We start from the raw sequence: 27,544 nt of genomic DNA on the forward strand, positions 1-27,544 counted from the left end.
TCATGAAAATTCATCTCTTGAAAATACCATATTATTAGATAATGTCATAGAAAAGTTAATGTACTGAAGCACCTAATACAATATTGCATTCAACATAAGTATTTAGAAATGAGCTATTTATTTAAAAAATATATTAATAACAATAGTGTGGAGTAAATTTTAAGGTTTTCTTTTTCAGATAAATTTAATCTTTGACCCTGAATATACACAGTGATAGACTGATATATGTCTTATAAAAGCAGAAAGCATGTTTTTCATTAACCATGTGCTGACTGGTGTGTGTTTGCTTTCTCAGCTAGGAGCTTGGGAAATGCTGCTTGCGGCTCTAGAAGTCCTCATCAGAGCAGATCACCATCAGCAGGTCTTTAATATCAAGCAGTTACTGAAAGCCCAAGTGGTCCATCACTTTCTGCTGACTTGTCAGGTTTTGCAGGTACTTTTCATGTAACTTTACTTTGGGAGATATTTTCTGCAATTATATGTTTAGTAACTCAGTACTGTGAACTCAAATTTTTGTGGAATTTTCAATGGAAGGGTTTTTTTTCTCTTCTCCATTTTCCCTATTCACCTGCATTCTTTCTTCTCAACCCTGCCGCATAGAGCTTGACGTTCACACTTCCATCATTCCTAACTCGATTAGAAAAGAACAACAACTACTGATTTTTGCGATGTCTCCATGTTGAGATATAATAATAATTTTGTCATCTCTTGAATATCAACAATAGCAAAATTTTAACTTCTTGTGAGCTTTGCATAGTGGCAGTATGGTGGCCAGTGAGGTTAATCTAGGCATGATTATTGCTAACTAAAACTTAAATCCCACATTCCTTAAATAAAAAGTGCAAGTATGTTTTGTTTTAATAAGTTTGTATTTGCTGAAGATCTATTATGTGTACTAGAAGTAGCATATCAAAAATATATCCGAAGTATTATATGAAAAAGTGGCACACTCAGTTCACCAGTAGTGTCTGTGCTATGACCTGGCCTCTAGTTAAGTCTTTTGCTCTGCCTTCACAGATGTCCTTTAACCACTGATCAGTGTACGAGAATATTTTTCAAGGTCGTTTGTTTTTTCATTGAGGTATCTAGTAGAACTTTATCAGATCAGATAAGTTCAGATGTTCCCTGGGAGCAGTCATATTTATGTTTGAGTGCCTTTGTTTGGATGACACCAGTGCTTCCCATTGTACTTGGGACAAAATCCAGAAACTGTGACAGATTCTAAAGAGAGCCTGTGTGCTCTGGTCACTGCACCAGCCTTATCTCGTGCCACTGCAAGAAAAAGCCCCTGGCTTTTGTTCTCTTTCTTAAACCAGTGAGTCTTTCTCCTGCCTCAGGGCACATGATAGTTTTTCTCATTGAGAAGTTATTGATCCTTTTCTTTCCATCTGGCCACCTCCTGCTTCTCCTTCCTATATCCACTTTAAATTTGCTTCCTGAGAGAAGCCCTCTCCCTTCTCTATCTATCCTCCGTCGCCCTTCCTCTGACTTGCTCCACGCATCTGCATTTGTTAGTGTCATGTCATTATTTCTGAAATTATGGTTTATTTCCCTCTGTAAACCTGCTGAGGACAAGGATATGTTTTTTTCTTTTACTTTTTCTTTTTTAAAATTTAAATTCAATTAATTAACGTATAGTGTTCTATTAGCTTCAGAGGTAGAATTCAGTGATTCATCAGTCTTTTACCCAGTGTCCATTACATCACATGCCCTCCTTAATGTCCATCACCCAGTTACTTTATTCCTTCCCACTTCACTCCCCTCCAGCAGATTTTTTTTTCTTGATCACACTGTAACTCCAATACCTGGCACATAACAGGAACCCAATAAATATTTGTTAAATGAATGAATTCTTTAAAAAAAAAAAAACAACACATTTTATTGCCTTTCTTGGGCCATGTGGTGAATTAGACTTCTTTCTTCAAGAATACAATACAGTGAACTTTGAGGCCCCTTGCTTGCTGAATAGTTTATGTAACATTTACACAGCAATTTTTCTTTAAATCAATTTCTTTGTATATCCATTTTGAAACCTGCTAATTTTCAAGGAGTTCGTGAGACAGTGTGAAGTTTCTATTCAGTCTTTCCATGTCAGAAAAGTAACACTTGTAAACCAGATTTCTATATATATTCTCATTTCCATATATTTATAAAAATGCTAGAAAATCAAGGTACCAATTCCTTTTCCTCAAAAGTATATTTCTTCATCCTTCTTTATTCAAAGAGCCCATTATCAAATCAACAGTTTTTTGTTTTATGTTAGGTATTGTAGGAAGTGTATAAAGAAATGAACTTAATTGTTGTCTTTATAGCATCTCAGAGTATTTAAGAAAGATTGATAAATTGATAGTATATTGTGTATAGGGCAGCTTCATTAGTTCATGGGTACAGTGTAAAGAACCTGAAGTCAGCTGATAGAAAAGGGAGTGTAAAAGTAGAGAGCAAATAGGAAGGAGATTGTAAAGAGAATTAATAGGGCTTGATTCTATCTAATAGGAGCTGCAGGAGAAATGAAATATATAATGCAAAATTTCCACCTGGGAGACAAGAAGGATGATAGCATCATGAAAGAAGGAATTGAACACACAAGTTTTTATAGCTTATCCATTCTGCCTCTGAGATTACAGTGGGGCGTTCAGCGGCTGTGACCACTGGACACTTAGATGTGCGAGATTGGAACTAAGGAGACAGATGAGAGGGACAGATGAGGGGGACAGATGGGGTGCTGTCTACATTGAAGCCACAGAGACAGGTAAGCACCACAAGATAAACAGTGTAGTGAAAGAATCGTAGAGGGCTGTAGCTTACACCTCTGGAAATGTCCATTTTCAGGTATGAAACATGAAAAAGAAACTGTTGAAAGATGTAGAAAGAGTAAGCAAAGAGCTTAGAGAAGAGTCAGGAAACAGCAACGTGAAAGCCAAGAGTGGCAGAGGGGGGAAGAAAAGGTGGTCTCCAGACCCAAATAATGGGGAAAGTTCAAAGAAGATATGGACAAGTAAAGGGCTACTGACAGAAATTCTTAATGACCCACACAGTTTCAGTAGAATGAAGAGGGCAAGAATTAAGTTTTGGGGACTTTAGTTAGCACATGTGGTGGATTTATTGGAGGCAATGAGAATAAATAATGATTAAAAAGTCTAGCAGTGAAAGAAAAGAGAAACAGAAAGTTAACAAAAGGCTCCCAAAGTTCAAGTTAAGGGATTTTTTTTTTTTTTAAAGAAAGAGTGAGGGGAGGGGCAAAGGAGAGAGGAGGAGAGAATCTTTTTTTTTTTTTTTTAATTTTAAGCAGGCTTCATGCTATGCATTTATCCATGCTATGCATTTATCCATGCTATGCATGGAGCCCAACATAGGGCTTGATCTTACAGCCAAAGATCACGACCTGAGCCAAAACCAAGAGTGAGACATTTAACTAACAGTGCCACCCAGGTAGCCCAGGGGATTTTTTTTTTTTTTTAATTAAGTGGGATACCAGTGACTATTTGTAAAGGGTTAGTGGAAAATACAAGATTGAGGACACATGGCCTGGGATGGTCTTGGGAATGAGTGGCTGGGGTGGTGACCAGGAAGGGGGAAGACACCAGGGGCACGATTCTGAAAAAAAGGCCGATGGCTGTGGCAGAATCAGCATTGATGCAGCAATTACACAAGAACAAATGAAGGAAAGTGGGTGTAGAGATGTATCATTTTTCGGATGTATCACATGTACAGGGAGAACGAAAATGAGAAAGTTTAACTTCCTCAGTCTTGATCTAGAGCCCAACTGCTCCCTCGTGGGGGGTGGAGTTGGAGAGTATAAAAAATTTAGTTATTCCTGTCTTTATGTCTAGTGATTGCCTGGCATTCTCCAGGTCTCTTAATACCAGGCAATCAATGATACCGCAGAAAGGGTTCAGAGGTGTGGGTGTGAGTTACAGCTGCACTACTTACGTGGTTTTGGTGTGGTTTAAGGTAGTTGTATAATCACTTTGCGCTTCACAATCTAGAAGTGAAGGCTCAACCTCTCAGAGCTGTTGTGAGAAAGAGCTTTGTTAACTGGCACACACAGTAGTACTGTAGTCAGTTTTGTCTATCAGGCATTTCTCCTTGTGATCCCATCGTAGTAGTACAGAGATAGTAGTCGCAATAGTATGGTTCTTAGCTAGCATTTCTATAGGGCTTCCTATATGTGAGGTGCTCTTCCAAAAGTCTGTGTCATTTAACCTTTTATGACAGCCCAGCGAAGTAACAGTATCATTCCCATACTCAAGATGAACTGAGGCCTGGAGATGTTAAGTATGCCCCAAATCACCCATCTAGTGAGCGGGGAAGCCGAAATGCAAAGCTCAGGGGTTTGGCTTCTGAGCCATGTTAGTGTTTGCCATAATATAACTTTGCCTTGTTAATTAAGATAAACTAGCTAGAAGTAAGGTGCCATCGGTTTTAATGAATTTTTCATGGCAGGATTGGTTGAATTGGGAAGTAGCAAATCCGTTTAATGGTAAATATGGTCAGACTAGAGTAATAAACCAGCACAATTCTGTCTTAAAAAGAGCTATCGCTTAAATGAAAAATGTTAGTTAAGTTGACAGTTCTCTTTAAATCTCTTTAAATCTAAAGAGAGTTTGATTTTTATTTTTCCAGGAACACAAAGAGGGGCATCTTACCTCCATGCCCCGAGAGGTTTGTAGATCATTTGTGAAAATTATAGCAGAAGTCCTTGGATCTCCTCCAGATTTGGAATTATTGACAATTATCTTCAATTTCCTTTTAGCAGTTCACCCACCTACTAATACTTACGTTTGTCACAACCCCACAAACTTCTACTTTTCTTTGCACATAGGTAGGTATAATCATTTTTTGTTGGATTATTGGCTGTCCCAATTTTAATTATTTTTCTTCCCACTCAATCCACATTTGTTTGAGACTCATTGACTGACTTCTGTGTGCCAGAAAGTACCCTAATTACACTGGGATCGGGACAGGGGAGAGGGCTCTAGAGTGAACCAGACGTGGTCTCTGCCTACAGAGTGCCACTGCTGAGAGGAGAGAGTGGACAGATACACAAATTAAGATAGTCAAAAACTGTCTGGTAAGTACCTACTAGATTCAAAAGAAGGACTGATGAGATTTTAGAAGAGTGATGAATTTTACCCAAGTATGAGGATCTGTAAAGGATCTTGAGAAACATATACCATAAATATAGTTTAGGGCTGTCACTTATTTAGTTTTTCCCCTAAAGTCATAGTAAATGGGTCCTTGAATATGAGGCCAGAAAATTTGAACTTATATTTATTTAGGGGTCACTTAAGGGTTTCATTTTGTTATGTTTGTTTGTTTTGAGCAAAGAAATATGATGGAATTAAATTACTGCAGTAAAATTCAGGAAAGAGAAACTACCCACATAGAAGGGAGTTGAAGCTCTGAGATGAGATGAGACCATTGACGTATAGAGAGAGAGTGAAGGAGAAGGAAGCAAAGTCTAGACCTAAGGAAAGAGTAATTAGTATATGAGAAAGATGGAATAATCAGAGTTTTAAAAGAACCAGGAAAATGTAATGTGGAAAAAAAGCAAGCAAGAATATACCTATGAGAAAACTAGGTAGTAAATTTAGAGAGGAAAACTGGTTGTAAAACAGGCATTTGGGAATGTAATAAATGAATAAAATGATTCAACGGCAGTAAAAATCCAAATGAAAGCAGACAACATGACTTTGTGTTCGGTTCAGCACACATTTAGGAAATAAAGTACTGTCAAGATTCTAGAAACAGTGTTAGTTGCAAAGATGAGTAAAATGTGCTCCACTCCCATACAAAGCTTACAGCCTAGTTGAGGGGAAAGAGACATAAACAGGTAATGACATTGTGTGGAAAGCACAGTAAGAAATACTTTGTTTTCTGGAAGCACAGAACATGGTGAGGAGGTATTTCCTGGAGGGGGTGATGCCTGCTTAAGGGTTGTGGAGGAGTTGAAGGGCAGGGACCTCCAAACAAAGCAAGCAGCTTGATTGGGAGCTGTCAGAAATGGGTGCTGTGAAAGTGTCATGGCGGAAAGAAGGCTCGAAGGGATCTGGAAGCAGATCACAGAGATTCCCATAGACAGGAAGCTTGGGCTTTATCCACAGTGGTAAGGAGGCAACAGAGACCCCACTGGAAGTTTCTTAGCAGGGATTGACATTTGATAGAATTCCGAAAGCTGTGAAGATTTGAGGGTGACCAGATGTCTATCACTGATACCGTTTAGAAGTATGTAACAGGCCTCCAGGTGAGAGTTAGTAAGCACCTGTGTTATAGCCTTGTGCTGGGGGCAGAGGCCTTTACGCAGCAGAGTTGGGTCAGCAGAAACTGTAGACAGACTTCACATGGATAAAGGAAAGGTAGCGATCAAGGGTGAATCCCGACTTCTACTTAGGAAATGGATGCTTCCGCCAGATGAACCAGAGGACACAACAGAATGACTGGGTTTAGGGCAGAAAGAGGATTCATATTTAGATTTGTGGCATGTGGGGTGCATTTAAGAAATCAATTCTACAAGTCTGAGTCAGCTCAGAAAGGAAAATTAAGCTGGAGGTACTCATTTTGGAGTCATATTGGACATTGAAAGGGATATATAAAAATATAGGAAATAGTTCTTTCCTAAAGGAGTGAACAGTTAGCTGCTAAATTATAGAAATAAAATAACTAAGTATAGTTGCAATTCGAAGAAAATAAGAGTTAATGTGGCAAGCACAGTAACAATCTGCATATAAGGAATGATACAGCGTGTGCTTGTATAACAAATGGGCGTTGGTATAAAACATGTCACATTTTTTCACTTTGAATATCTTTTGTAAAAATTTATATTTAATGATTTACTTTTAAAATTATATTCTCATTTTATCTTTAAAAAATTTTACTGTCTGAAAAATTTTTTTGGTTATAGATGGCAAGATCTTTCAGGAGAAAGTACAGTCTATCATGTACCTGAGACATTCTAGCAGTGGAGGAAAGTCTGTTCCTAGCCCTGAATTTATGGTAATAAGCCCATCCGGTTTTACTGCTTCACCGCCTGAAGGTAAGCATAATGATAATGAAAGTGTAACCCTTCCTGATACAGTTCTGAATATTAGCAGATAAATAAATTGTGCATGTTTTCACAGTATGATATATGTGACATTCAGATCAAATAAATGGAAAACTAAAACAAAATTGTAGAATATATTTAAGGAATGCATTTCATTACTTTCTGGGATCAGGAGCTCACACTCAGTATAACAAGAGATACTCTAGAGAATTAGGAAACAGAAGAGGTGCATGCTGTCTTGCTCTGGAATTCTCCGTCTCCTTTTACTACAGTCATTAAATTTTTTAATTTATTTTCCCATTTTCTTCAAATGTTTTGCTTGGCTTACTCTCTCCTTTCTGCCTAAACATCATTCTTGACAATGACCAGCCAGTACTCCAGCCTCTCGTTCTTGGACTATCAGGACCTTTCCTTCTACTTTATCTACCAGTATGCATGGGTTTCATCATCATCAAGAATACTTCCCTGCTCTGAAACTCCAGTATCCCACTCTCTGATAACAACCTCCTATCTTTCAGTATGTTCAAAATCAGTTCCCTCTTCTATTTCTATAGCAAGTATATTCAGGTCTTTTAAGTGTACAGTATGTTCTGTCTTCCTAACTTAACAGACTACCTCATCTCTACTTTTTATAGAGAAAAAAAATAGGTACATGTCTCCTAGTTGCAAACTGGCTATGTATCTTTTCCTTTTCTGATAGCTGTTCTCTTCTAGAGAGCATGGATGTGTTTTAATTAGTTTTATTTGGAATTTCATAGGAAATGGCTATTCTTTTTTTTTTAAGATTTTATTTATTTGTCAGAGAGAGATTGAGCACTAGCAAGGGAACAGCAGGCAGAGCAGGCAGAGGGAGAAGCAGGCTCCCCACTGAGCAGGGAGCCCGATGCAGGGCCTGATCCCAGGACCCCAGGATCATGACCTAAGCCAAAGGTAGCTGCTTAACTGACTGAGCCACCAAGGTGTCCCAGAAATTTCTTAAAATTATTGTGCATCACTCTAAAACATTTTCAAATACAATCATTGCCTCCTTTTTTTCCCAGGTCTTTTGAACAGAATCTTTTGGCAACCTTAGCCCTCCAGCCAAAATGCAGAAACAACTAGGAAAAACTTCTGACCTATGGAGCTATTATTGCCAAAAAGCCTGTGCTCTAAAACAGTTCATCCAGTGCCTGTTTACTTTATATCAGTGTTTCTCAAGTTTTCCTAGGCAAAAGAAATACCTGCAGAGCTTGTTAAAGCACAGATCATTGGGTCCCTTCCTCATACGTGCTATTCAGGAGGTCCAGGGTGGAGCCTGAGAATGTGCATGTGCTGCAGTCACACGGGTAGTGTTTGCAGGTCCCCCATGCTGCTGGCTCATAAACCACTCCGTGAACAGCAGTCGCTTTATCCCGTGCACTTAGAGCGACAGTGATTTCTCTGTCTCTCCTTATGTAGAGTATTAAAAGCAAACTGGATAGGTATAATGGGAAGTCAAAAAACTATTGCTTCTCATTAATAGCATCAAGAAGTGACTACAGAAATGGACAAGAGACAGAATAGTCTAGGGCCATTTATTCTAGTAATTGTAACAAGTATGAGTATTACTACTGTTTATTGAGCACCTATTATATGCCAGACACTATGCTGGGAGCATCACAAATATGATCACACTGAATCCTTAAAACAGTCTTGCCAAATAGATATTCTGAACCATCCTTTTACATTTTTAGAAACTAACAATAATAATTAATATAATTGTTATATATTAGTATATATTTGAGATATATATATATATATATCCCGTGCTTGTGCTCTCTCAAATAAATAAAATCCTTAAAATAAAAAAGAACTATCACTTGAATCCAGTTATATTTTGTTGCAAAGCCCGTGCTTTTCCACTGTCTCAAACTGTATCCTAGTGATTGCCAGCCTGAAGTAAATTTTCACTTAATTCACTTAAGTTGACTACAGTAGAGCCATTAATCCTAATGACCTTGAATCATTCAGTCACCACTGTGTTTTGTTATGGAGACAGGAAAACACATATATTTTTGGAAGATTTTAATAAAAAGTAGTTAAAAGAAAAAATAGTTTGAGGACTTGAGAATTTGAAGCACTATTACTAGGAACATTGGCCTATAGAGATTCTTCTAACATAGCTGGATAAATGGGTCACTGCTATGGTTGTGACTGGTACTGCAGAAAACAAGTGGTCCCACTTAATAGATTTTTAATGAGTATTTTTTGGTCTGCTCTCACCAGGAAATAATTCATGCAATATTATTCCACAACGGATGACCACCAACATGCCACGTTCTAGAAGCCTGCCAGCATTTCCTACCATTTCATCTCGAACACAACCACAAAAACTAAATGGAAGTTTGGGTCGTAGTATCGACAAGTTACAAAATATTGGAGATAATTACGTTGCTTTGCAAGAAGAGAAACTGAGTTCTCTGGTGAGTTCCGAGACCCTGAAAAAAGGCAGAGAGGATGCACTTGTCAGTAGTTTTGAGTCTGCAAAAGCTGCGTGTGAAATGGAAGCTGCCCTTTCAGCCCGCACCTCTGTCAACGGTGTCCCGAAAGGAACACTGGGATTTCCGGGGGTCAAAGTCGATCATAAAGAATTGGCAGCAGAGCCCAGATCAGATGATGACAGTCCCGGAGAAGAGTCCTGCCCACGTCGACCCGATTACCTAAAGGGACTGGCCTCATTCCAGCGAAGCCACAGCACTATTGCAAGCCTAGGTTTAGCTTTTCCTTCCCAGAATGGATCCGCAGCCATTGGACGCTGGCCAAGTCTCGTTGATAGGAACTCCGATGAGTGGGAGAACTTCACCTTTTCTCTGGGTTATGAGCCAAACTCCAGCCAAACTGCAAGGACTCACAGGTATTCACAGGGTTTTGCAGGCCCCCCTCTTTTTCTTAATATTCTTGAAAGAACCTCTACCCCTCTAGAAATGTCTTCATTATGTCACTTCTCATGTGCAACAGACATATTGATAACAAACAGAAAGGTACCTTTCTCTTTATTTGAATACTAGATAATATTGAATTCCGTGTTTTACCAAAGGCCAGACCATAAATAGTAGTTACTAAAGAAAAAAATGCCGTGTGGTCTATTTAATTCTTAGAGTTATTAGAGAAAAACTCTTTGGGGAAACTATAAAATTTATAGTAGCAAGTAGCAACCTCCTGCGAGAGCTTCTGTGGTGGTGGGAATGTTTTACCTGTGCCATGAAGTATGGCAGACACTGGCCACATGTGCCTGTTGAGCACGTGAAAGGTGGCTGGTGCCCATCACCCTACTGCACGTCATAGCTGTGGAAGAAAATGGTGTTTAATAGACTGTGTGCCTAAGCTATATTGCTGATAAAGTGAAAAAAAGTCATGGCACATTTGTTAGTCACAGTTGAACATTTTATAATTTTATGAGCTTTTGTTTCACATTTTAAAATTATTATTACTCCTCACCATTCTTAAGATCATCATTATGAACTTGTCTTCCTGATCCTCTGTTAGTAAGACTTCTCGGGTCTCTGTTTTAGTGTAACAGAAGACTGTTTGGTACCGATATGCTGTGGATTATACGAGCTTTTAAGTGGGGTTCTTCTCATCCTGCCTGATATTATGCTTCAAGATGTGATGGACAAGCTCGTTCAGGCAGATGCACTTCTAGTCCTCGTTAACCACCCATCGCCCGCTATACAACAAGGTGTTATTAAAGTAAGGACAAATTCTAGATGTGTTGTTTTAATTCAGAAAAAATAAACATATGTATAGCTTAAAATTTGAATATATGTGTTAAAGTAGACCTAAAGCTTTAATTCTAAATGAATAATGAATAAATATGTGGGTGACCCTTAAACAACATGGGTTTGAACTGTGTGGGCCTACTTAAAGGCAGGCTTTTTAATATAAATATAATAGAGTACTATATTTTCTCCTCCTTATGATTTTCTTAATAACACTTTCTTTTCTCAAGCTTACTTTATTGTGAGTGAACACACAAGTTACGTGTTCATCAATTGTTTATGTTCTCAGTAAGGCTCCCAGTCAACAAGAGGCTGTTAGTAGCTAAGTACTGGGGGAGTCAGAAATTATATGCAGATTTTCAGCTGTGAGGGGGCTCATTCATGGGTCAACTGTAGTTTGTTACTTCTTGGTCATATTTTTATATGTGTTATCATGCAATTTTAAGCTCTCCTCCATATATCGACTCACACCCATGTGCTTTTTAAGTCTACCCAAGTACAAGGAATACATAGTTCTTTGGAAATCTTTCCTGCAGTGTACTATCAAATTGTAGACATTCACGTCAGGCTTTGTTCACATGTCACCTTTTCAGGGACCTGATGACCTTTCAGAATAGCTTCCCTCTGCTGTACGACTGATTTATTCTGGCACCCAGCCATGTCCTGTCATTATCTTTTTATTCTGTCTGTGTGGCTGTTCTTTAACTCTCCCACACTGAGGTATCATCTGCATGAGGTGGGCATTTTGTGTCTAGTGTACACTAGGTACTAACCATAGTGTTAAATGAATAAATGTTTGATATGAATGGTTTCCGTTAGAAAACAACCCAATATTTAATAAACAATGAATTCTGGTACACTAAAAAGAAATTTAAAAAAATAAAAAATAATTTAAAAAACAACCCCAATATTGAAATGGTCTTTTAGAGATTGTCCTTTTCTTTCGTTTGTCTGAAAGAGGCTGCTTTTTTAAGCACTTGCTGTTCAACCCAATATTTATAGAGCTTCTGTCCCTGTGCAAAACACTGGGCTAGTTGCTATGTGGGATATAAAGTAGAGTGATTTCCACATGCCAAAAGTTTATAGTCTAGTGAGGGAGAAAGTCTTCTACCCAACTAAGTGAAATGTAAAGACATCTTGTGATGGGTGCTTTAATGGCAGTATTAATAAAGAAGAGTGGGAGCATAGGAAAAGCAATTAACTCTGACAGAGGAACCAGGGAAAGAGTCATGCAAAAGGTGCGTTTGGTTTCACGCTGTAAACTTAGAAAGCTTTGTAAGTAGGTCAGTCAATCAATGGATGAGTGTTTGGGGAAGAATCGTCTCTCAGCACTGGGAGGGAGTGTTGCAGGGGAGGAGCGGTGGGAGGGTCCTGTTTAGCAGCCCAGCACAGTAGCCTGGGGGAGAAATGGTGATGAGTTCCTGATCTGGGAAATGGGAGTAGAAGGACACATGGACTTGAGAGTTTCCCTGGAATGAAGACCATAATTACATGTGAGCATAATTACATCAGGGCTGGAAAAGCCAAAAGTGAGATTAACTATGAAACCTAGGAAGGTGGCACTACTGCGTGCTCTGAGATTGGAGCCATGAAAGATTGAGTTTGGAAGGAGAATAATTGATTGGGTTTTATGCATGTTGCATTTAAGATGCCAGGGAAGGGTAGAAATTTAGGCCTGTGCTCAGGATAAATTCTGTCAAGAAGTCCAGAAATAGAAGTCTAGGAGACACACGCACGCGCGTGCGCGTGCACACACTTTTACAGAGGGGATGATACAGCGTTGACTCATTTCTTTTTCCTTCAGAATAAAGCACAAATATACTTACACTTGGGTACGTTGCCAGTGAGCCACCAGTCTACTAGGGGTCCATGCTCAGCTAAAAATGTTAGTCTTCCCATAAACAAAGTATTAAGATCTCTAAGATGAAGTCATCATTAGCATTCCACCGTAGTCCAAAACACAGATTATTTTGTTTTGCTATGGAGATTGCATTTTTTTGAGCTTTCTATGTTCTGTGCATATGAAATTAAATAGTAACTTGCAAGCATTTGCCTGATTTCTATACATCATAGAAAACTTTAATGCACTATGTAAATTGTTTTGATTTTTTTCTTAGCTATTAGAAGCGTATTTTAATAGAGCATCTAAGGAACAAAAAGACAAATTCCTGAAGAACCGTGGCTTTTCCTTGCTTGCCAACCAGTTATATCTTCACCGGGGAACACAGGAATTGTTAGAATGCTTCATTGAAATGTTCTTTGGTCGACGTATTGGCCTTGATGAAGAGTAAGTGGGTTCTTTCCTCCATCATAATTGGGGATCTTTTGTCTTAAAAAGAAAATTTATTAAGCTGACTCTTAATAAAATTATTTGGTCATTTTTAGAAAAAACCCTCTAAAAGTCATTTTCCAGGTGAATCAATTTCTTATTTTCCACATGATTTTGTTTCTAACTTCTTCCTTTGTGTTTCATTCATTAGTGAGTAACTAGACACAAAACTTCATCAAAGGGAAGAAGGTGATCAGTTAAGATTTGGCACACAGAGTTAACATGAGAAGGGTAGCTGAAAAGAAGGTGGCTCCTGTTTGCCCAGCAGCAGATCACATGAGCGATCCCTAGAGAAGCTCCCCACTCCCCTCAGCCTCTAGGTTTTCTGGGAGAAGAGTACATCTCCTCACCTGGAATTCCTGGTTTGGCCAAAAAGTGAAACTATTACCACTCTCTGTGTTAGCGTAGTGAGGTATGTGTGTATCATCATCATTATTCTTTTTTAAGGTTTTATTTATTTATATGAGAAAGCAAGAAAGAGAGCATGAGCAGGGAGGAGAGAAAGAAACAGGCACCCTGCTGAGCAGGGAGCCTGCCACAGGACTCAATCCCAGGACCCCGAGATCATGACCTGACCCAGAGACAGATGCTGAACAAGCTGAGCACCCCAGGCGTCCCTCTCATAAGCAGACCAATTCAGACTTTGAGGAATTTATGTATTAAGCGCAGTAGTGACAATAGCACTTCCGTTTGCATGTAGCTGTTAGCCCTTTCAAAGCAATTCTGCACTATCTCCTTTGATTCTAACAACAGCCTTAAGAAGAAAGTAGGGCAGGTGTCTCTGCACATATTTGACAGATAAGGAAAATAAGGTACAAAACGCTTAAATAATTTCCTTCTCTCACAGAGACAAAGAGTACTGGGACAAGAGCTCAAGATTCATTCCTTTCATTAGACCTCTTTTTACTAGGTCACTGTCTCTCAAATACTATTATTGTTATATGTTATGTAATAGTAACAGCATATAAACATATAAATTATGTATGTTGTGTGCTATTATGTGTTAATGACTATACTGTTAATTATAATTTATGAATTATTTTATTAATGATAACGTCATAATATCTTCCTGTGCACCTCTTACATAGACCTCTGAAGCAGGAGTCCTTTGGACACCTGAGGAGCCTGTGGGCAAATTAAAGCGAGTCAATTAAAACCATGAAATTGTATACATGTTTCATTTGGATGTTTGCATATTTACCTTGGGGCAGACTTCTAACAATACTTTTATTTTATTGGGGGTGGGGTCTCTGATCTTAAAGGTTGAGATTCCTTGCTCTCCAGATTAATTTTTGTAACTTCAAAATCTAGTTAGCAAAACTAGATTCATATCGCCATCATCTTGCCTTATTTGGTAGTTAATTGTTTCTAACGTGCTCTTAACTGTGTATTTTTCATTACAGGTTTGACCTGGACGATGTGAAAAACATGGACGTTTTTCAGAAGTGGTCTGTCATTCCTATTCTGGGACTAATAGAGACATCTTTATATGACAACATGCTTTTGCATAGTGCTCTCTTACTACTTCTCCAAATATTAAATTCTTGTTCCAAGGTAGCGGATATGTTGCTGGATAATGGTCTACTCTTTGTGTTATGTAATACAGTAGCAGCCCTGAATGGATTAGAAAAAAAGTAAGTTTTAAATCATTATTTAAAGTGGCACCATCTGATAAATACTTTAGAAAGAGAAAACTTTAGTAAATAGATTACATTAGAGCATCTGATTTTCCAAAACACTTTCAAAGAATATCTTTCCTACCAACTGATTGGATTTAAAATAATTAAGTTGAATTGAATTTGGAGGGGAAAATATATTCCATAATTTTCAACAAGCTTACTTAAAAAGAAGATGTTTATATGACCTACTTTTAAGTATTTAAACCCGAAGACAAGTTGAATAAATTCGACTACCCTCATATACATTTAACAAGCTTCCATTGTGACCTTATAAAAATTATTATCCCCAGTAGGAATAGGAAATTGAGAACTGGAAAAAGAGAGTGACTTGTTGAAGATCACCCAGCTAGTAGATAGCACAGGGCTTGAAACTGAACCCGTCTCACTTTAAACACACCTATGCTTTCAACGTACAATACTCTCCTGCTTCATCAGCAGCTTTACAAAATGTGTGAGATTATATTTTTACTTGGATTTTGTGCCTTTGGTGTCTGCATTTATGGTGTATGGCATAACATTTTTATTAGCATAATGTTAAAATATAAATCTCCAGTACACCATCTTAATACACATTAAGGCATTAAATATTATCTGTATTTTTAAGAGAAGGCAGAATACATAGTTTTGGCAATTCTCTAGGCCAGGGAGGGTCTGTGAGCAAGAGAGACTCCTTGTACTGAGTTCAGTTCAGTTGTTACTGGGCACCTATTAAATTCAGGATTTGTGTACTAGGCATGTGAGAAATACAAAGAAATTCAAAGTATTTTATTTCCTCAAAACAGTCTTGGTTATAATAGAATATATCTAATTGGTAAGAGTTGCCTACAGACTTCTTCTAAAGGTAGTTTGTTGTTGGTTTTTGTTTTGTTTTGTTTTTACTAAATTGTACTTACTGAATGTGCATACATGCTAATTGGCCCCAACCAGTTACCCTTTCTAACTCTTGCTTGATTTGGAAAAAAAAATAAATGGAGAGAAGTATTCAGGCTTAATATCATACACTGAGGTAGATTATCAAGGCTCAAAATTGGGGGGATAGAAGTAACTAATTCATATTTAATAAGTATTTATAAATGATTAATATGTGTTCGAGTCTATTATCCCTTTTAGTCCTTAAAATAAGTACAGCTGTAATTTGGTGTGAGATTCAGAGAGGCTAGGTAATGTATTCAAATTCAGCTTCTCTGAGGAGCCTTCTAGAACATTCCTGTCCATAGCCGCTAAATCTTCACCTTCTGTGCAGTCTAGGAACCTATACGTTCCCGTGAATCTTGTGTTAATCTCTATTGTTACCCTTACCAGAATTTACTGTTTATAGTTATCTCTTTACTCATCTGGTCCTCTGCAAAACAGTCAACTTTTTGACAGGAGTCAAAGCATGTTTTTTTATTTCTGTTTCTAGCATGCAGTTCTATTGACCCGCCATAAAGTAAGCCTGAGTAAACAGTGAATGCTTGAGTGAATGCTGTAAGAACAGGGATTTAAAGGAGTTCTCTTTGGCTTACATTGTTTGTTCCTTTTCTTTAGCGTTCCTTTGAATGAGTACAGATTGCTTGCCTGTGACATACAGCAACTCCTCATAGCGGTTACGATTCACGCGTGCAGTTCCTCGGGCTCGCAGTATTTTCGAGTTATTGAAGACCTCATTGTACTGCTTGGGTATCTTCAAAATAGCAAAAACAAGAGGACACAAAGTAAGATTTAGTTTTTATGGATTTGGGAGGAAATTATATAGTAGCCAAAAATGTTATTTGAACCTAATCTCTTTCTTGCGGAAACTGTTGTACTAAAGGTTCATCCTTAATTTTGTGATAATACCTATCAGCTTTAAAAGGATCTTTTAAGTGGCAAATGTAAAGAAACGATGCCTTGGTATAATTAGTAGCTGGCAACACATCATTAAGAGAAGCCTCTGATTTTTCTTACCAAGTAGAATTAAAAGGCTTACATTGAATAAAAATGCCCATCAGTTTTCTTTAATGGCAAATGCCATATAAGTGAAACAGGAAAGTGTGAGAATTTCTGGTAAATTTTGCCTTATATGTTAAAAAGCCTATTCTTTAAAATAATGATATAAAATGAAATAATTTTGTGAGCTGATGCTTTCCCATTTAATTTTTTATAATGACCATTTAGAAGTTTGCTTTAAAATTTCTTTTAAAGGCCATTTAAAAATGTTTACTACTATCAAGAACCCACGTTGATCAAAATTTTTAAATTTACCTCTAATAAAGTATATACTGACAGTTTAGATGTTGCATGAAAATATAAAACAATTCAGTTTTAAAAATTAACATCCACATGGCTTGAAAACATTCTAGTATCTTCTGTTTTTAGATATGGCTGTTGTACTACAGTTTAGAGTTCTCCAAGCTGCTATGGAATTTATAAGGACGACTGCAAATCATGATTCTGAAAACCTCGCAGATACATTCCAGTCCCCCTCTGCTGCCCATCAGGCAGTATTTCCCAAGCGGAAGAGCATTGCTGGTGAGTATTGAAATAATGTTTTAATAATTATAAATCGAGGGTGGCTTGACTTTCCTGTATTCTGATGCCACTCACACCTTTAACACACTGAGCCACCCAGGCGCCCCCACACCCTCTCTTGATATAGGAAAATAAGTCTTTGCCAGTGTTGTAGATCACAGGAACTGTTTCTTTCTTGCTGACATTTCTCGTTCTCATGTCCATTTCTCCTGCGCTTTTATACCTAGATCCCTGGTTTAGTTTTTCAATCAGTTCGTGCCTGGAAAGACACAGTGGTGCTCTTGCTGTCCTCTGTTTGGTCTGTAATTTCCCTAGTAGTCTGTCATCTCTCTCTTTTGATACCAGCATTTTTATCACCTTGAGCCTCAGAGCCCTGCATAGCTCCAAGTTCGTTAATTGTTTATTTTTGTTTGTTTGAATCCTTTAGTCCTTTCTTTAAACCATTCTCCCTTTTTTTTTCTGCCTCCTCTGGCTTCTTCCCCTGGGCTTATATTTTTCACTGTATCTAAGTAAATGCCATTGCTGTAAGCCACATGAGACTTACAGAGTCCTACAGAGTTTGAGCTTGAGAAAAGACCTTCAAAGTCTACCAGACCACCAGACAAGCTCCCCCGTTTTACAGAAACACAGAGGCCTGGAATTAGAGACTACTGAGACAAGAGCATCTACGCTCCTCCCTTGTCCCCCATATTCCTCCCTCCGTGTCCTACACTGCATCTGCTCATTCCAGCTCTGTCATGTCCTTAGGACACATCTGTCACAGGCCTCTCCCACCAGTTCTTCCTGGTTTAAATATGGCTCTTATTTAAATTCTGTCTCTTTGAATCCAGTTTACAAAATACTTTATATATTGCTTTGTAATTCTTTCCACATTGTTTTACACAAGTTTTTGGGAAAGACAGTGTTTTGTTTCTTCATTCTAAGTATAAAAAGTATATTGGCTGTGTACACTGTAGATACAAAAGATACAAAATACTGGAGTGCCTCTGCTTCTGAACAGTGTGGTCATAAAAGCTCATTAAGGTCTGTTTGCTCATAATGCTAAAGTTACTAAGAAGGATTTATATTTCCATCATTCCCATTATTTAGATATAATGAGGTGTTCTTTCCATAATGTAGAACAGTCTGTTCTTATTAGTGATAAATGTTTAGGGAAGATGGTTTCTTCGTAAATAGATCATTCAGCATTTGTTGAAAACTGCTGAGACAGTGACACATCCAACCCCACTGCTCCCCCACCCCTACACCTCCAGCAGAGCTTGTGGGGACACCCAGCGGCCGCAGCTTCTGTTCCTGCCACATACCACGTGCTCTGCTCTTCGACACGTCTCAGACCTAAATGCCAGACCACCCACGGCTTGGGCCCCGTTTCTTCAGCAGCGCTGTCGTCATATCCAGACTTTAAGTTCTCTCACTCCTGGAAAGTTAGATACTACTTTCTTGCCAGGTTCATCCCTTGACAGCCTGACTCTGGTGTGCCATTATCCTGCTCTGTAGGCTCCATGGTTCCTATGACCCCAGTTAACAAAACTGCTCGGATTCCTTGTCCTCTGCGTCTTCTTTTGGTATAGCTAAGAGAGAGATGTTACTTTGCCTAAATGATATGACACCCTTCCCTCTGTTTGTAAACTGATTTCTATTTCTCATCAGTATATTTTAGACATTTTCCCATATAATAAAAATATTCTTTATGTTTAATAACTGCATAATAATCTATTATATTGACTTGCCATGATCTTGTTTCCTAATCTTCACCAATAAACAAAGGCTTTATTTTACTTGTTTCTTTTTGCTGTTATAAATAGGATAGCAATGTACCTTCTTTTATAGGTTTTTTTTTTTTTCACTTGTCTGCTTATCTCTATGAAAAACTTTAAACATCCCTTTAATGCATGAAGATACATGTAAGCATTAGGGTATTATTTAAATTATACACAAACATACAAATCTCATAAATAAATATAAATATGTATGTTGTATTACTAATATGATTCACATAAAATGAATTTCCTTTGTATTTCAACCATCAGTAATAATATCAACTATTAACAACTTTTGATGCTTTGTAATAGAGAGGCATTGTGTTTTACATCCATTATTTATTTCATTTTTCAGAAGATTTTATTAGAGAGAGAAGGGGAGAGTGCATGAGTCAGGGGAGGGGCAAAGGGAGAATGAATCTCAAGCAGACTCCCCACTAGCACAGAGCCTGATGCAGGGTTTGATCTCACGAGGCTGAGATCATGAACCAGGAGTTGGATGCTCAATTGACTGACTGCCCAGGTGCCCCATCCATTACTTTGTTTATTATTTAATTTATTTTACTTTTACATCCATTACTTTGTTTATTATTTAATTCAACCATCAAATATCTATTGAGCATCAGCCACATACCAGGTATTGTTTTATCTGCTTTCATGGAGCTTATATCTTGTTGGAGAAATTGGTCAATAACCCTGTAAACAAATACATTTAATGTCATGTCAGACAGTGACAAATATCTGTGAGGCAAGCTCTATCTTACTTTCTAATCTACATCTTAGCATACGAGGGGATGGAGGCTTAGAAAATATACTTGAGGCCACGCCAGCTGGTGTAGCTTCACACACGAGTGCTGAAATACCGCACACCCCTCCGTTTTTTCAAGTACACAGTAGTGAAGAAGAATTAACATTTCCTTATTCGGTAGAGTGCTCTGCCTCTGAATTAGGATTATCTGCTGCTTATACAGTGTGAAAGCTGCCAGAGATGTAGACATTAGGAAGAATCTGCTTAAACTAAGTAAGAACATAGTCTGACAATATTATTCTTGAATATACCCTGGATATGAATTTTTTTTATTTACTTTGTTTTTGTCTTAAAGACAACTGCACCTACCAAAATGTATTAACAGATAAGAAATACTGGTTGCCTAAAATGTTCTACAATCTAAAATGCTATTAAAATATTTAAACATCTTACAGTATGAGTCATTAAAACCTACCATAATTTAGTCATGTGAGTAATGTGTATAGAGGCTATCTATGGAAATTGATGTTTGTTTTCATAATTTAAAATAAAGGTTCAATTCCAATGAAGGGTTCCATTATTCCTCACCTACCAAGACGTCATTTTGGTTCCTATGGTCAACTTCCGATGCCCTTCTCCTTCAGCCCAATAAGTCAAGACTCATTCTCCCCGCATCCCGGATCCACCAGCTGTGTGGAACCCCGCGGAGCAGGTGCAGTGATGGTGCAGGGGTGCCACTTCTGACTGTTCAATCTGAGGAGACACTTCTCGGGAGACGCTTTTAGAGGACTGAATTCTAAAGAAGCACCAAATCATTTCAATAGCAAATCACTGGAATTCTACTCACTTTTCTGATCTCTTCACTTTCACTGGACTGATTTCTACTCTCACTTATATATACTTCTCAAAACTACTTTATAAAATTTAACAATGGTAATTATCCAGAAGTAGTCATGTTCTTACTGAAGCATGGTGTGCCTTCAAAACCCTTCGATTATTTTGGCATACAAGGAAGTGAAACAGTATTTGGAAACATTGTGTCCAAACATTCTGAACTACTTACATACACCCTTCTACTTCTCTGAGTTTTTCTGAAGACTCCAGTTTTGCCCAGTAATGGCAGTCCTCCCAAGCTGTGTCACTAACTTCAACATCTTTGTTTGGACTTTGAAATCACAGATACTGTTTCACTTCATCAAAGAGGGAGAAACAGCATTTTTTCTGAATCATGCTCTTCCCTTTGTGTAAATTACCTTGGTATAATTAAGATTTGCTTCATGGTCGAATAATCAAAAAGCTTGCAAGCAAAAAATGATTTCCTTGATCCCTGTTAACTCTGGCATTTGATGTTTTTAATTCATATACTTGAAGGTCCTCGAAAATTTCCCCTTGCTCCGACCGACTCTCTGCTGATGAAAATGCGTTCGGTGGCCAGTGATGAGCTGCATATGATGATGCAGCGGAGACTGAGCCAGGAGAACCCGGTCCAGGCGAGCGAGACAGAGCTGGCGCAGAGGCTGCAGAGGCTCACCATTTTAGCTGTTAACAGGATTATTTATCAAGGTGGGAACCAGAGGATGCGTCGGTGCTTGCTCAGATATGGAACAAGAAGGAAAACAATTTAAGAGGAAACTGATTAGGTTTCAAAATTTTAAGCGACATTAATTGCTCATTCCTCACATCCACACGATTTAAAGAATTTCTTGTTTGGAACCAGGAGTCTTGAATAAAAATCCAATTTTCAACATGTTATATGCTGGCCTAGAGTGTCGAGTTTAAAACAGTACAGCATCCCCAGTACATTTTTTTTTAACCTTTTTTTTGAGATCAGTGTAGATTCACATGCAGTTGTTAAGAAATACTGCAGAGAAACCCCATGTATCTTTTACCCCATTTCCCCCAATGGGTTATGCAAAATTAGAGTCCAAGGCCATGACCAGAGTACAGACATTGATATAGTCAACAAACCGAGCATTTCATCACACAGGAGATCCTTAAGTTGCTTTTTTTTTTTTTTTTTTTTTTTAAGATTGCCAAGTGAGAGAGAGTGGGAGGTAGGGAGGAAGGAGCAAAGTGAGAGAAAAATCTGAGGCAGGCTCCCTGCTGAGTGTGGAGCCCCAGGCAGGGCTAGATCTCATAACCCTGAGATCAGGACCTGAGCTGAAAAGGAGAGTCAGATGCTCAACTGGCTGCACAAACCAGGCACCCCTCTGTCGCCTTTTAATAGCCACTTCCACCTTTCCCCCACTCTGCCCCTTCCTTCATCCCTGGCAACCTCTAATCTGTTCTCCATTTCTTTATTTTCATCGTTTCAAGAGCTCTGTTAAACAGAATCATACAGTATGCAGCCTTTTAGGATTGGTACTTTTCCCTCAGCGTCATTCTCTGGAGAGTCATCCTGGTTTCTGTGGGTATCAGCAGTTTGTTGCTATTTTGTTTTTGCTGGTTTCCCACAGTGTGGAGGCACCATAGTTTGTTTAGTCCTTCACCTGTTGAAAGACCATCTGGGTTGTTTTCCAGCTTTCAGTTATTACAAATGAATAGCTAGCTTCTAGAAACATTTATGTGCAGGCTTTGTGTGAAAATAAGGCTTCGTTCTTCTGGAATAAGGGTAGTTTGTGCTTTGTTCTTGTTAAGAAACTCAGACTTCCAGAATGACCGTCTAATTTTATATTCCCACCAGCGACGTACAAGGGGTGCAGCTTTCCTCACATCCCTAACCAGTACTTGGCATGGCCACTGTTTTTAATTTTAGCCATTCTGATATACAGGGGTATCATATTGTGAGTTCAGTTTGCATTTTTATAGGGGCTACTGACTTATATGTTTATATGTGAAACATAATACCTACAGCAACCACTAAAAAGGTATGCAAAGAAATATACTCAAAAACATTATAGAGGGGTACCTGGTGGCTCAGTCAATTAAATATCTGCCTTTGGCTCAGGTCATGAGCCCAGGGTCCTGGGATCAAGCCCCAGATCCTTGCTCAACAGGAAGCTTGCTTCTCCCTCTCCCTCTGTCTGCCGCTCCCCCTGCTTGTGTTCCCTCTCTGTGTCAAATAAATAAATACTTTTTTTATAAAAAAAAAAAAAAAAGAACTATAGGTAAGTCCAAATGGAATTCCCCCAAGAATGTTTAAATAACCCCAAGAAAATAGGAAAAAGAAGACTAGTTATTAATCACTAGAAATGCATAATACAACCAAGGCTCATATTTTTAACTTTTCTGATTGTATTTGAGTCAGCCAGATCCCAGGCTAGTCTCTGAAATTGAGTCATTTATCACATGCAGATATCATGGGATAGCACATGCACTAAAACAACCCCTGCATATCCTCCTGATGTAAATATCATGTGGTCTTTAAGTTTTATTTGTACAAGAACCTCATGACTTTAATAATGTTGCAATTTAACTCATCTTCATTAATAAAATATTTAATTTAGAATTATATGGCATACATTTCTACATTGTTTTGGGTGAATTTATTATATTGTTACCTTCTATACCTAATACACTTGTTACACATTTATATATTGTGACAACTGAATTGGTAATTACATAGAATATTTTTATTAGCTTGATGACCATTTTTAATGGCTAGGCATCAGTGATGTGACTAATTGTTTATTATTCTTTTAATTTAAAGAGTTTAATCCAGATATTATTGACATTTTGAGTACTCCAGAAAATGCAACTCAAAGCAAGATCTCAGTTTCCCAGACTGAAATTTCTGAAGATGTTCATCATGAACAGCCTTCCATTTTCAATCCATTTCAGAAGGAGATACTCACATATCTGATAGAAGGATTCAAAGTATCTATTGTAAGTAAATGAGTTGCATGGGACATGTTCATACACACAAAAAGATTAGGGTTTTATGTGTCTACTTACTCTTGAATTATTATTATTTTGAATTATTATAAAGGTTAATCTTGGCTTAAACATATCTAATGCCTTCAAATTTTTAAAGAAAATACTACCAAGTATCAGGCTCCATTAATCACTGGTGCACTTGGATATCTGTGGGTCACATATAGTTGACCCTAGGAAGCAAATCAGTTAGTACACTTCATAGACAACAAAAGTCAATTTCATTCTAGTGGAACTCATGAACCACAATTCTGCCTATCTCTAAATCTAAACTGGATTTTGGTGTCTGCGGGTTTTACTTAGAACCAAATGATATACATAGGGCCCTTAGGACTGGCAGTAATTTGGAGAGCCAATTCCAAAACCCAGAATAAATTCTAAAATGCACTGATTCCAGTTTTAAATCAGATATAGGAGATCTGGTCAAGATTGAGATAGCCTTAGCTGGACCACAGTTGAAGCAGCTTATTTTGTAACCTATTACGGAATATTGGTGGTCAGTTTATATGCTGTTGTTATTTTGTGACTGTTATACTCCATATTTTAACAGTAATTCTTTATTATGATTCCTTCTCTTTTATATTGTAAAATCAATCTACTGTTGTTTTTTGATGGTTCTCTTTTTTTTAGTTTAAAATTTCTAAGTCCTAGGTAATTCAAGTGACCTTCGCTTCTTAACCCACCTCTCTCTTTTTTTGTGTGGTGAAATACACATAACATAAAATTCACTGTTTTAACCATCTTAAAGGTATAATTCAGCGGTACTAACTACTTTCATATTGTTGTGCAACCGTTACCACCCTCCATCTCCAGAGCTGCTTCATTATCCCAAATTGCTCTGTACCCATTAAATAATAATTCCTCATACTCCCCCTCCCCCAGCCCCTGAGAACCACTATTGTACTTTCTGTCTCTATGAATTTAACTTTCTAGATACCTCATATAAGTTTTATAGTACAATATTTCATACAATATTTATCCTTTTTTATGTGGTTTATTTCATTTAACGTGATATTTTCAAGTTCATCCATGTTAAAGCATGTATCAGAACTTCATTCCTTTTAAAGGCTGAATAATATTCCATTCTGTGTATATACTACATTTTGTTTATCCACTCATCCATCAGTGGACATCTGGATTGTTTCAGCCTCTTGGCTCTTTTGAACAATGCTGCTGTAAAAGTCAGTGTATGTCTATTGTTTTTAACTACCTGTACGTAGGGAGGTATATGTCATTCTAATTTCTACTACTAAAAAAACAATCTGCAGTAAAACATGACCCGTGATCTTCTTTAGGGCTGTGTAGAGAGGTTAGTGTATTATTGCTTGAGGAGTCAGATCCTGATTGTTACTGTTCTGATTGAAGGGTTCAAGTAAAACCGGTGGTTCCAAGCAGCAGTGGCCTAAAATCTTATGGTCTTGTAAGGAAACCTTCCGAATGCAGCTTGGCAGACTCCTAGCACACATTTTGTCACCAGCGCACTCTTCTCAAGAGAGAAAGCAAATTTTTGAAATAGTTCGTGAACCAAATCATCAGGAAATACTACGAGACTGTCTTAGTCCATCCCTGCAAGTAAGTATCTCAACAATTCATAAGTAAAAAGTAGTGGTGAAATATAAAACTGAACAAACAAGAACCGAAGATAATTTTCATGCCAAATATCCTTTACATAGTTTTCTTACCAAAAATCTACTGAAGTCTTTCTTCAGATGCTCCATACCAGATTGAAATTGACCTCTTTGTTTATTTCCCATTCCTTCCTCCAGGGCTGAAATTAAGAATTCTCTATCTGAGCTCTTATAAGATCCTTGTAGTTTTGTTTTTTTTTTTTACTAAATCTTCAAGTGTTTTCTTTTTTTTTTCTTTTTTTAAAATTTCTTTTCAGCGTAACAGAATTCATTGTTTTTGCACCACACCCAGTGCTCCATGCCCTCCCCAATACCCACCACCTGGTTCCCCCAACCTCCTACCTCCCGCCTCTTCAAAACCCTCAGGTTGTTTTTCAGAGTCCATAGTTTCTCATGGTTCACCTCCCCTTCCAATTTCCCTCACCTCTTTTTTTAAAGCATTATATTATCCATAAGACATCTAAATTGAGTAGCTCAAACAGTAGTACATGCAATATATTTTTTAAATGCTTATATTAAGTTAAAATTTTTTTAAATGTGTTAATCATTTGGAATGATCAACATTGAAATACTTAAAAGAATTTCAGAGTCTGTAAATTCTAACACTTAAAGAGTGATGGATGGAGAGTTTAAATGGTGCAACCAGTTTAAAGAATTGTTTAGCAGTTTCTTATAAAATTAAACATATACTTAACCTGACCCTAAAATTCCATTTTTAGGTATTTACCTAAGAGAAATTAAACATACATCCATAAAAGGACTTGTATGAGAATATCCATGTCAACCTTTTTGCTAATAGCCCAAAACTGGAAATAAACCAAATATCAATCAACAAGCCAATGTATAACCAGATTGCGATATATGATTATATAATAGACTATTACACAGCAATAAAAGGAAACGGACTATTGATATAACTGCCATTATGGACAAAGTTCGAGGACATTATGTTAGCAAAAGGAACAACCAAACACAAAGGAGCACACATTCTGTGATTCTATTCATATGAAGTGTGAGAACAGACAGAATTAAGATATGGTGGTAGAATTTAGGACAGTAGTTGTGTCCATGAGGAAGGGGGAAGTGAGAATGTGAATTGATTGGAAAGGGGAATTAAGAAACTCTCTGGAGCAATAAAACTGTCCTACATCCTATTTTGGGTAGTGCTAAAATGGATGTGTGCAGTTGTTGAAACTCAGAAATGAACACTTAATATCTGTATGCTTTCCTGTATGTAAATTGTATCTCTGTAAGTACAGTAATAGGGGATATGTACGGACAGGCATCCCTTTTAATACCTGGGCAACTCAGATATATCATTTTAAGAACCAAAGGCTATAGTTTGGAAGTGATGCTCTCTCTACTACTAAGATTCTCCTAGATGCCCCCAGGCCATTGTCTTCCCTCTCCCAAGGCAGAAGCACATCCAGCCCGCAGTCTCCTGTGGACAATAGAAGGGATGTTCTTTCCTGCATTTATAAATCTCAGCAGAGTTGCCATCTACTAAATACTAAAACCCAGCCTGGTGCCTGTAGTCCTCTTTTCCCCACACCAGCTTTCCTCTCCGTGACTCCATTTTGTTGGTGGTGTCTGTACAGATGGGATCCATGGCTGACTTTTTCCTCTCCCATTATTCATGTCATCACCAAAGCCAGTCATTTATTTAGTGTCTTTAACTGTCTTCTACCCACCCCACCATAGTTCAGACTTTCGCCCCCGTGCTCAGATCACTACAATAACCTCTTCTTTACCTCAAAACCACATTATTGTACCTGGCTTCCATTTTTTTTTTTTAAAGATTTTATTTATTTATCTGACAGATCACAAGTAGGCAGAGAGGCAGGAAGAGAGAGAGGGGGAAGCAGGCTCCCCACCCAGCAGAGAACCCAATGTGAGGCTCCATCCCAGGACCCTGAGACCAGGGCCTGAGCCGAGGCAGAGGTTCAACCCACTGAGCACCCAGGTGCCCCTGTGCCTGGTTTTTTTAACTTTATTATAGAGACTTTCAAAGATACCTAAAAGTTGGGAGAAATCAAACAAGGACCCACATGACCATTACCCAAGTTTAACTTTCCTTTGCAGTGTTTTGAAATAAATGTCAGCTATCAAATCATTTTACCTGTAAATTCTTTACCTGTCTATATCCCTGCCTGACAAAGACTTCTACAAAATTTGTCACGCTCAATAATGACGGCAGTTCTTTAATGTCATCTAATACTCAGTGTGTAACTTTCCTAAGTCTTATAATTTTTTAA

At 37.9% G+C, this 27,544-nt stretch overlaps 1 protein-coding gene and 1 non-coding gene across 2 annotated transcripts in view; both read left to right on the forward strand.

The window, feature by feature from the left end:
• The window catches only part of LYST (lysosomal trafficking regulator), a 155,174-nt gene that overhangs the window by 64,025 nt on the left and 63,605 nt on the right, over positions 1-27,544 (forward strand). Inside the window, exons 20-31 of the mRNA XM_059397275.1 lie at positions 296-433; positions 4,627-4,825; positions 6,905-7,036; positions 9,290-9,917; positions 10,576-10,753; positions 12,900-13,069; positions 14,515-14,745; positions 16,318-16,484; positions 17,128-17,280; positions 21,160-21,351; positions 23,438-23,613; positions 25,027-25,233. Coding sequence (XP_059253258.1) covers positions 296-433; positions 4,627-4,825; positions 6,905-7,036; positions 9,290-9,917; positions 10,576-10,753; positions 12,900-13,069; positions 14,515-14,745; positions 16,318-16,484; positions 17,128-17,280; positions 21,160-21,351; positions 23,438-23,613; positions 25,027-25,233 — 2,571 coding nt within the window. The remainder of the gene's footprint in view (positions 1-295; positions 434-4,626; positions 4,826-6,904; positions 7,037-9,289; positions 9,918-10,575; positions 10,754-12,899; positions 13,070-14,514; positions 14,746-16,317; positions 16,485-17,127; positions 17,281-21,159; positions 21,352-23,437; positions 23,614-25,026; positions 25,234-27,544) is intronic.
• Positions 746-885, forward strand: LOC132016981 (U4 spliceosomal RNA). The gene has a single exon (XR_009404072.1). It is a non-coding gene; the product is annotated as a U4 spliceosomal RNA (small nuclear RNA).

The sequence above is a fragment of the Mustela nigripes genome, chromosome 4 (genome assembly GCF_022355385.1).
Source record: "Mustela nigripes isolate SB6536 chromosome 4, MUSNIG.SB6536, whole genome shotgun sequence".
NCBI classification, from domain to species: domain Eukaryota; kingdom Metazoa; phylum Chordata; class Mammalia; order Carnivora; family Mustelidae; genus Mustela; species Mustela nigripes.